This window comes from Drosophila ananassae (assembly GCF_017639315.1).
Source record: "Drosophila ananassae strain 14024-0371.13 chromosome Y unlocalized genomic scaffold, ASM1763931v2 tig00000087, whole genome shotgun sequence".
NCBI lineage: Eukaryota > Metazoa > Arthropoda > Insecta > Diptera > Drosophilidae > Drosophila > Drosophila ananassae.
In genome coordinates this window covers 1,014,854-1,026,104 of record NW_025319052.1, presented here as the reverse complement: position 1 = coordinate 1,026,104, position 11,251 = coordinate 1,014,854, and the positions used below count along the sequence as shown (strand labels likewise).

The window sequence follows — 11,251 nt, the reverse complement described above, 5'->3', positions numbered from 1 at the left end:
TCGCTGCTGCTCCCTCGTCGTCGCTGCTCTACTGTTGCCGCTGCTCCCTCGTCGTCGTTGCTCTACTGTTGCCGCTGCTCCCTCGTCGTTGCCGCTCCTTCCCCGTCGTCGCCTCGTTGCTGTTTCTCCGTTTGGGGTGCCGTGGACCTCGGAACCTTTGGCTTGCCTGGATTTGCCCTTTCGCCGTGGCCGGCACCTAATCCGGGTTAACAGACCGAGTGGCTCACCTCCCAGGCATACGCCGGGCAGGATATGCTCCTCGCTGCTTAGCGGCCGGATCAGGGCACGAAGGGCCTTCCTACCGCACAGGACACGCCCCCGGTCGCGTTCGCCACTCGCCTCCAAACACCTGCGTGCCTACGCCCCGCAGGATTTTTGGTTGGCCAGAGGTTTGGGCGTCGCGTCTCCTTTGACTCCAGTTGATACGCTGTGCATACGCTCCAGCGCCTGGATCAGGATTCTCTTGACTTCCCGGGGTGTGCCTGCTTGGTTTCACTGTTGGGCTTGAGTTCCCGGGTTGGCTATCCCTCGCGTTACAGGATCACACCTGAATCGAACGGTCAGGAGCAGACAAGGCGTACGCCAGGCTGATCCGTCGTTGCCGCCACTACACCAGGATACCTGTCGTGTCCGGGAATAACTCCACCCGACTCTTTTACCCTTGGGCCTTAGCTTTGCCGCGGATCCTTGATCCTTTTCCCCTTGCTCCTTGCTCGATTCGCGTACCGCCGCCGGACTTACCCACAGGGGGTCCTTAAGCTATTTGTCGTAGATCCTCGCTCACTCGCCTTAATAGCCCGCACTTAGGACTGTCGGATTTACCCACGGGGGGTCCTTCAGCCTGTACTCCTAACTCTTCCAAGGAAACTTTCTAACTTGAATGACAGACTTACCCACGGGGGGTATTTCACTCACTCTCCCAGCTTCCCTAGAAGACTCGGCCTCGATTTGCTCCAGGGGCCCTCCTTATATAGTGCCCGAGGCGCCCGTTAATCCTCACAAATCGACTTCCTGCCGTTAATCCTTCGCTCATCCACTTTCTCTGTTAGCTTTCTCCAATTTCTCCAATTGCCGCATTTCTATCGGCGGGTTTCCTTTAGTTGCGCCCCCCCGTTTGCCCCGCTCGGGCCTCCGTATTGTTATTGGCAGGCCAATCCACCAGATATCCACTCCCCCCTTCTTCGGGTGATTTTAGGGTCGTTCCCCTTCCATTTCTCTATACTGTTGTGAGTACAGTTTTTTTTTGCATATTTTTTCCCTCATCTCTTTTTTTTTTTTATATATATAATTATATATATGTACTTGAACCATATATATTTTCCATTTTTATCATTTTTTTTTTTATATTTTTCTAATATCTTTTTCTTTTTTTTGTTTTTCTTTGCAAATATTTTTCCATTGTCTTTTCTTTTCAATTTTTTTTTTTTTTAATTTCTATTTTTTTTATATATATTTTTCATGCTTATTTTTTTGATATTTTATTTTCTAACAATTTTTTTAACTTTCTTTTGATATATCTTTTTTTTTTAATGTATTTTTTCAAGTTATAATATTTTTCTAATATATATTTTCTTCTTTTTTTTTTTTTTTTTGATATATATTTTTTTATGTATTTTTTTTTTAATTTTGTTTTTCATACATATAAATTTTTTTTGTTTACGTTACAGTTTTCGGGTGACGCGTATTCCGTTTGTTCCGCCGCGCACCCGAAAACTCTCTGGCCCGATCTGCCAGACCACACTCCACCTTTTCCCTCCTACTCCGGGCCTCTTCCTCCACCTTCCTTTTTCGCTCTGGCGGCCAGTTGTGCTGGGGCACTGCTCCTCCATCTCCTGCCGATTCTGCTCTTTTTTTGCACCGGCCTCGGAGGACTCTTCTCCGGGCAGAAGACTTGCCTCTCCAGCCCCGGCCTCTCCTTCGGGGCTGGCCACACCCACGGACCTCGCGTCCATGGCTCCTCCTCTGCCTCCTCCTCCTTCGGCTCCTGCGGGTGCGGGGTGGGTGGCCTCGTCGGCTGCCACTTCCGACTTGGCCACTCCCGTGGCCCCGTCATCCTCCTTACCCGCGCGTCCTGCGCCTCCTTCCTGGCCCAACGGCCCCGCCGGGTGGCCCTGCTCTGCCGGCACCTCCGACGCGCCGCTCTCTGGAGCATCGCGTCACGCCGTGCCGCTGCCTCCGCCTTCCATCGGTGTACTGCTTCTCCGGCCATCTCCTCGGCCAACCTACCCCTGGCCCTTGCCAGCGCCAGGGTAGCGTCCGCCTCTCGCCGGTCCTGGCTCCTCCTCCTCCTCCTTCTCAGAAATTGTAGTTCCTGGCTCGGCCGGTGGTCCTCCTCCTCTGTCCTGGCTCTGCCCACCGGGATCGCCCTTACTCCATTGGCCCCCCGGGCCATCACCCGGAGGACCCTCCTCGTCGCCTGGAGCCGCCGGACGTCCCATCCTGGCAAATCCAGGATCTCCAGGTCACTCTCGTCCTAGGAGACAAACGGTGATGCGTGGGATGACGGTGTCATGGTCGACTTGTAGAAAACGAAAAAGAAGGCCGGTCGGTGTCCCCCCTGCCTTTTATAGGTTGCGGCTTTTTTTCCCCTCTCTTACTTCCATGCTCCCGTTGTGGGTCTCCTCCTTTCTCCGGTTGTGCCTTTACGGACCACCAGGGCTCCATGTATGTGTTCTGCAGTTTTTTTGTTGTTATTTTTTCCTATTCTTGTTTCCATTGTTTTTCCCTTATTGGTGATCGTACATTCTCCTTTTCCTTCTGTCCTACGCCTGCGGTGCCGATTCCTCCGCCTGGGCTTTTAGCTCGCTTATGTGGCTCTCCTCTCTTCCTTTGTGTTCCCGTGACGTAGCACGGCGATCACCGGCGCAATGAAATTCGTTACTACATATGGCCCGTCGTATCTCGGCGCTAGCTTCAGCGCAAAACCTTCGGCCGCTTTAGATAGATGGTGTTCTTTTGCCCACACTGTGTCGCCGATCTTCGGGCTCCACTCCCGCCTCCTGAGGTTGTAGTGCCGGGCTTGTTCCTGCGCCGCGCGCTCCATGTTCCTCCGCACCAGTTTGAATACTTCCTGCAATTTTTCCGCATTTTCCCCAATGCCCCTTTGTCGAATATTGCTTTCGGCATTCTTGGCTCTCTGCCTTGAGTGATGAAGCATGGTGAGTACCCCGTTGAGTCCGACACGCTCGAGTTCACTGCCAGCATCAGTTCTGGCCAGTGCTCGTCCCACGTTCTTTGGTCCTTCCCTGCAAACTGGGCGATCATCGTCTTCACCGTCCGGTTTGCCCTTTTCGTCGGGTTTTCCTGAGGCGTGTATAGTGCGGTGAACTGGTGACAATCTCCGAGCTCCTCGAGGAATTGCTTGAAGCTCCGGCTGGTGAATTGAACACCATTGTCCGTCACCATTACCTTTGGCACCCCGTATCTAGCGATGATCCTTTCGCGGATTGCCTTCTGCAGCGTATCTGTTGTGGCTTTCCGCATTGGGACCATTTCCGTCCATTTTGAGAACCGATCGATTATTACTAATAGCATGGTGTTCCCATGCTTGGACATCGGCAGCGGTCCCACGAAGTCCGCACATACCGTCGCCCACTGCTCCTCTGGGACCTGTGTTAACATCTTCCCCGCGGCCTGCATCTGGCTCGGTTTATAGCGCAAGCATGTCTCGCATTTCCTGACATATTTCCTCACGTCCCTCTGCATCCCTGGCCAGAAGTACCTTGCTGCTACCTTCGCAATCGTCTTCCTTCCGCCTAAATGACCCGCTGTTGGTGCGTCGTGGTTCTCCTTCAGCACCTGTTGCCTCATGTTCATCGGCACACATAATTTCCATGATGCCACTTCCTCGCTCCCGGCTCTGTGTGGAACATGACGGTAAATCAAACCGGCCTCCTCAACGAACTCCGGATATTTTTGTGGGTTTTCCCGCATCTTCTTTTTTAATGATCCTTTCCATATGCATTCCGCATCTTCGCTTGCTGTGGCACTCCGCAGCTTTTCTACTATCGGCTGGCGGGAAAGTGCATCCGCGACTACGTTCAGCTTGCCTGGTATTGCTGCAACTCGAAGACCCACCTCGCGATCCTTCCAAGTGGGCTCTCTATGTTGTTTAACCACTTCAGCGCCATGTGATCCGTTATCACGTCGAACTGGTACCCCTCCAGGTATGGCCTCATTTGTCGAATTGCCCATATTATTGCAAGACACTCTTTCTCTGTTGCCGAGTAATTCTTCTCCGCGCCTATTAGCGTTCGGCTGGCGTAAGCGACCATTCGCTCGCCCTCATTCGTGTCCTGCGTCAGCACTGCGCCTACGCTGTAGTCGCTGGCGTCCGTTTGCAGCACAAACTTCTTCGGGAAGTCGGGGCATGCCAGCACCGGGTCCTCTGCTAAACGTGACTTCTCGAACGCTTCTTGTTGTCTCGACGTCCACTCCCACTTTGTTCCCTTTCGCAGGAGATCGTTCAAAGGTTTTGCGACCCCAGCGAAATCGGGAACGAACCGTCGATACCACGACGCCATCCCTATGAACTGCCGTATTCCCTTCAGCTCTTCCCTGAAGAAGTGGCACTTATCTGTGCTTATCCTTAAGTTTGCCGCCTTCAGTCTTCGGAACACTTCCTTCAAATTTGCCATGTGCTCCTCTCTCGTGCGTCCGATCACTATGATGTCATCCTGGTACGCGAATACGTGGGGAGCCATATATTTATATATTTGCCAATAGGCATCCTTAAGGTCGAGGCTGCTGAAAAATTTTGCCTCCCTCAATTGCTCCAAAATGAAGTTTATTCTTGGCATCGGGTACGCATCTTTCACTGACTTTGCGTTTATTTGTCTCCATTGACCCGTCTTTTTCTTTACCATGACAATGGGTGAGCTGTAGGCGCTATTTGAAGGTTCGACGCATCCCTTCTCCAGCAGTTCTTCCACCTTTTCATTGATTTCCCCCTGTATTTTGGGGTTCTTTGGGTAATATCTTTGTTTAATTGGGATGTCGTCCTTCATCGTGATTTTATGCTGGGTTATGTTTGAACAACCCTTCTGATTTGTGAACGCCGCCAGCTCTTCTTCGATGAACTTTTTGTCCCGCTCGCGCTCCTATTCCTCCGAGGGTCCCGCTATGGCTATGGACAGCCTATCCTCCAGGCATCCGCTCCATCTTTCTCTTCTCGGGATTGTGACTTTGTGGCCTGCGCAGTTGATTGTTGTGCCGAATTCTGCGAGGAAATCCCATCCAAGCACCGCGTGTCTCCCATGCATATTCAAATCCTTTTTCTTGTTGCCAAAGCTTACTGTTGTTAGGAGTACCATTTGAGTCTCTATGTGGCTCCCGTTGGTTAACCTTACTAGTCTCCTTGTTGCTTTCCGTTCTCCGTCGATTCCCGGGTCCTCCGCTAGCTTTTCTGAAATGAAACTAGCCGTTGCCCTTGTGTCCACCATGGCCCTCACTTCTGCTCCTCCGACCTTGATGACTGCCGCCAATTGCTGATCGTCTCCTGTTAATCCTCCAACTAGTTCTGAGAGGCAGCAACTGGCGATCTCTGCCTTCCTCTCTACGGCTGAGATCGCTGCACGTTTCCCGCTCTTTGGCAGCATTCTGTGCTTCTCACCCCTACTGCGCGGCACATCCTGCAGAACAAAATTCTGGGGTTCCTGCACCCGCTGGCCCAATGGCCCATGCCTCCGCATCTGTTGCATGCCTGTGCTGGGTTTTCCACATGTCCCTGTCCAGGAGTCGCTGCCCACTGCATGTTCGCCTGGCTACTTTGGTTTGCTGCCCATCGTTGATTCGGCTGCTGTTGCCTTGGGCCTGTCCATTGCTGGCTCGGCTGCTGTTGGTGTGGCATTTGGCGATGCTCCTCAGGCTGCCATCTCTGCCCCCATCCCTGTCCTGGATGGCTCTGTTGCTCCGGTGGTTTATGGTGCGGTTCCTCTTTTGGCCATCTTCTGTCTACCGCGGGGGTTTGTCTATTGAAGACCTCCTTTTCCAAAGCCAGCTCCTCGAATTCTTCGGCTAAACCCATTACCTCCTCGAGTGATGCACATGCGTATGGTCTCATTTTACTGGTCTACATTTTCATGCGTGGCATGCAGATCTCCACAAGCCTATCAATGACCTCTTTTGTGGACTTTCCTAACGGCTTCATTAGCGCCTGAAGGTCCACCATGTACTCCTTAAACGGCTCTCCTCGTTGTTGTTTCCGCTGCTTTACCTGGTCTGCCAGTTTCTCGAAGTATCCTTTTGGCAGGAAAAAGGCCTCGAAGCTCCTTCTGAATTCCTTTCATGTGGGCCACTCCTCGTCGTTCATTAGGAACCATTTTTGCGCTCTGCCCTGGAGTAGTTCGGGCATCGCTCGCGGGATTGTGTTTATATCCATCCCGTATGTTTTGGCAGACCATGCTACTCGGTCCACGAACTCGAGAGGATCCCCTGTTCCGTCGAATCGGAACGACCACTCTCGATCTTGTCTCGCCACTTTCGCATAGTCCACCTGTACCGGGACTGGCTTCCGCCCTTGTGGCTCCATGCTCCTCATGCTCTTCATTTCTGGCACTGCCAGACTTAGAATGAGCTTTTCCGATTCGCTCACCGCTCTCTGCCTCGGCGTGGACCTCTGCGCGAACTTGAAGCTGTGTTACTCCTAGACTCTAAAGCAATCACGAAGTTTGGGCGCCAGGTGTAACGAACTGTTTTGGTATATTTTGCTCGCAACAAACGCCGCGGCTAGCTCACAGAGGTTGAGGGTACGTTCCACCGAATTTATAGATTCGACGTGATTGCCCGAGCCCAGAAATAACACGGTATTGCTTCTTTTCAAATAAATCCCCTTTATTGTAATTAACTTACAAAGAAATAAAGAGAATCTCACCTGCTGTCTGGCTCAGCCGACCGACCGCTCGCCCTCCCGTCGATCCCCGATCCCCGCTCCGGGTTGGTGCCAATACGCACGCCCTCCCAAAGCTTGCGCCCGGCAGGTCGTGCGGTCCTGGTGCCTGGCGCCGAAACGGCTCTCGGTCCTTCGTTCGGACTCACGGACTCTGGTTGCGGGGCCTGTGTTGCTGTTTGTCGTCTTCTGCTGCCGCTGCCTGTCCGTCGCTGCTGCTCCCTCGTCGTCGCTGCTCTACTGTTGCCGCTGCTCCCTCGTCGTCGCTTCTCTACTTTTGCCGCTGCTCCCTCGTCGTTGCCGCTCCTTCCCCGTCGTAGCCTCTGCCGTTGCTGTTTCTCCGTTTGGGGTGCCGTGGACCTCGGAACCTTTGTCTTGCCTGGATTTGCCCTTTCGCCGTGGCCGGCACCTAATCCGTGTTAACAGACCGAGTGGCTCACCTCCCAGGCATACGCCGGGCAGAATATGCTCCTTGCTGCTTAGCAGCCGGATCAGGGCACGAAGGGCCTTCCTACCGCACAGGACACGCCCCCGGTCGCGTTCGCCACTCGCCTCCAAACACCTGCGTGCCTACGCCCCGCAGGATTTTTGGTTGGCCAGAGGTTTGGGCGTCGCGTCTCCTTTGACTCCAGGTGATACGCTGTGCATACGCTCCAGCGCCTGGATCAGGATTTTCTTGACTTCCCGAGGTGTCCCTGCTTGGTTTCACTGTTGGGATTGAGTTCCCGGGTTGGCTATCCCTCGCGTTACAGGGTCACACCTGGATCGAACGGTCAGGAGCAGACAAGGCGTACGCCAGGCTGATCCGTCGTTGCCGCCACTACACCAGGATACCTGTCGTGTCCGGGAATAACTCCACCCGACTCTTTTACCCTTGGGCCTTAGCTTTGCCGCGGATCCTTGATCCTTTTCCCCTTGCTCCTTGCTCGATTCGCGTACCGCCGCCGGGCTTACCCACAGGGGGTCCTTAAGCTATTTGTCGTAGATCCTCGCTCACTCGCCTTAATAGCCCGCACTTAGGACTGTCGGAATTACCCACGGGGGGTCCTTCAGCCTGTACTAATAACTCTTCCAAGGGAACTTTCCAACTTGAATGGCAGACTTACCCACGGGGGTCTTTCTTGCTGACTTGCTTATTCAAGTCAGCTTATTGCTTATTATGCTTGAATGCTTATGCTTAAGTCAAGTTGCTTATTTCCTCTTCCTGTTCTTGCTTGATCGAGTATACATGTGGTGTGGTGTTGAGCAATAATATTAATTGTGAATATTTTAATAATGAAGTTATGAATTTTTTAATTAACAAAGTTTTTTTAATTTTTTAACGTGAACGTAATGTTGGGACTTGTGCCAGCATCAAATATCATAATTATTTCTATTTAATTCTCTCAGTGTAACTATCCGCAGTGGTCCACAAATGGCCCGTTATCAGCTGTTCCATATTCTTTGTTTCTCCCAGATTCGCATGCGCTTTGTTGCTCTTTTGTAGCGCATGCACTTTTGGAGCTTTGGTGGAGCTTCTGCGCAAGCTCTTAGGGTTTAGGCACTTGTATATTCGGTTTAGTTGGGATCGGCCGCTGCAGTTGTTTTGTGGTTAAATTGACCCAATAAAAGTATTGAAATCGAATTGTGGAGTCTTTATTAATTCGGTCGCTATCAAAACGCTGATAGCTCAACACCTAAAGTTGTAGAACAAATGAGGCTCGTATTTTAGTAACAAACATCTCAATTTTTTTATCTGGGACTAAAATGTGTCCACCAGCCCCAATTTAGTGATCCAAAATTTTTTTACTTCCACCCTACTTTCTCCCAAACCAAATAACTTTTGAAAAATGTTTCGTCAAAAATTATTTAATTAAAATAATACCTTTCGATTAATATATTATTCATTCAGATAGGATGCCTACAGAAAATTTTGAATTCTTCGTCTATATATGTATATGTACATATGTATGTACATAGAGTCTCCTTACGCATACCAAGGCTTGCAGATCGTCACTTCGTGGACAGCCGTTCATAAAAATTATAATTTATGCTTATTGCGATTCTAAGTGTATCAATGGAAAATAAATTAGATATACATATTACTTGCTATAGTTCAAAGAAAAATATGTCAAATGTTCTAAGAAAAGTAAAATAAAGGAAAACCCTATATTCAAACAAAGTAAACAAATATTATTTCCTAAGATGGCTCCTAAGGAAAAGAAGAAAACGAAAAGACCTAATGATGTTGAAAAATCTTTGGAACCGGAACTAGTGTATGAAGATATAGTGGATGAGACTGATGTCCTTGAACTAAACTTGTATTCTGATATCAATGATGATTTTTTTAATGAAGCTAATCGGGTAAGAATCGCATCTCTTCTAAGAGTCCTTTTTTCAAACTTTGCACCCAGGTTGTTCAATTTTTAATGGAAGCTAAACGACACTTTGAGGCGTCACGAATTAAAAGGTACAGTGATATTATATTTAACTTACATAGACGATATGTGGATGAAGTTAATGATAATGAAGTACTTCGACCACAAATATTATCGTCAGAGAATAAGTTGCGATTTGCGCTTGAATTGACGGCAGCCTCCGATGAAGCAATGCAAAAGCTTAAGGATACCTTGGGCGATGCATGGAAAGAGTCCGACGCTTCAGCTTTACGGGAACAATTAGTCCAAGAAAAGTTACAAGAAGTTCTTATTAAATGTGAAGGATTGGCCGACCGAAATAGTGGTACTACTGATGACGCTGCAGAGTAAGTAATCTTTTTTTATTACTGCGGACAGCAGTCTACGATCGGCATGCCTTAGCTTGTATAAATATATGTACGCTATAACCAAAGAACTTACAATTTTCTGTGTTTGTCCGATCTGATTATATGATATACGAAATTAAAAGTATATTTTTAATTACTTAATTTTCTCCAAACATTTGCAAGCCTTCATTATATTTTTACCCTTTCCGAAGGTATTATAATGTTGGTCAAAACTGATCAACGCAATGTAGGAGACATATCCATAAAGTTTATATATTCTAGATCAGGATTATTTTCTGAGTCGATATAAGCAATGATAGGAAATTCCCTAATTTTAGTGTTTTCTTAATAACACTATAATTTATAAAAAATAATAAATAATAATAAAAAATAATAATTTATAAAAATCGGCAAACTATATACGATCCGATATATATCTAATATTATACGCTGCATGGGTAATTTAACTTCGGCTCGGCCCGACTCAGCATTTGAGCTCGCTCAGGTGTGCCCTTTTCTCCTTCTTCGTTTCGCTTGTTTTCCAGCTCATCACGAGTGGTTCAGCCTCAGCCCTTCTCACAAATGATACCAACCCCACAAGTAGCTCTACATGGACGGGCCCGATCCCCTCACCAATGCCGTACACTCCTAGATTCTGGATAGCAGGATAACATAATCTCCAAAAGAATGGCTGACACACTGGGACTCCAATTGGAGTCATCAAACCTGAACACCGGGAGGAACAACTAAAAGATCACGAAAAAGGGCTGTGTTGACCCTATGATCATTAGCCACTGCCAATCAACCTTACCACCCTATTCAGGATTCAAGGAGTTGATTAGTTACACAGTTTAGTAGTCTTCAACTACTAAATGAGTTTCCAAAGCGTAACAAATCCTCTTTTAGTGATGTGCTTGTAGCGAATAATCTTCAGCCTGCTCAGCCGACAACTATGCAGCCGCTTATATCTCTGGCCCACTTAAGGGCCGGATCTGAGAAAAATTAGGCTTCCGAATATCTCAGGATTAATGAGCAATTGTCCGATATGTCCTCTGTGGCACCGCTTCACGTGATCCCAGACCCAATAATTCAAACCCCCGTAACAGTCACCAAACAGGGTAATCAACCGTCGGTTGACCCGGTATGTCCTGATGCCGCAGTGTTAGTTACGGCGGCACCCTTGCAGGTGATCCCACCATCGAAACATATTTTCGTTTCCCGGCTTGCCCCTGATACTTCTGAGATTGATATCTCGGCTTACATCAAAGCCAAAACAAAAGTCGACATAAAGGTGGTGGATATTACAAAATTTAAATATTTATACACCAGGCACATCTTTCAAAATATGTGTGCCCTTGCAGGTATTCAAGACGATTTGTTTCGCCAGCTTTTGGCCAGAGAACATTTTCGTCCAAGAACATCAGCCAAGTACGGTGAAAAAACAATAACCAAACCTGTGGGTGTAAAACTCCCACGGGTGTTACGGCCACTGACCAACCTTCCACCTCATCTTCCTCAGTTTCAAAAAACTAATGTCTTCATTAACACTTACCTATCAGAATACTAGAGGGTTACGTACTAAACTTCCCGAACTGTATTCTGATAGTTCTTTCTTTGCCTCT

General features: G+C 48.7%; 1 protein-coding gene across 1 annotated transcript; it reads left to right on the top strand.

Annotated features, from left to right (window-relative positions):
- Positions 1-8,970: 8,970 nt before the first annotated feature.
- LOC116655072 lies at positions 8,971-9,633 on the top strand. Its single transcript, XM_032452125.2, has 2 exons — positions 8,971-9,229; positions 9,280-9,633. The coding sequence occupies exons 1-2, from the start codon at positions 9,071-9,073 to the stop codon at positions 9,631-9,633; spliced, it is 513 nt and encodes a 170-aa protein (XP_032308016.1). The 5' UTR covers positions 8,971-9,070.
- Positions 9,634-11,251: the final 1,618 nt, after the last annotated feature.

What these genes read in the sequence shown, in the direction of transcription:
- LOC116655072 (XM_032452125.2), top strand. Translation starts at nt 9,071, where the DNA reads ATGGCTCCTAAGGAAAAGAAGAAAACGAAAAGACCTAATGATGTTGAA. An exon ending in TTTTTAATGAAGCTAATCGG is followed by an intron (nt 9,230 to 9,279) that starts GTAAGAATCGCA and finishes CTTTGCACCCAG; the next exon opens with GTTGTTCAATTTTTAATGGA.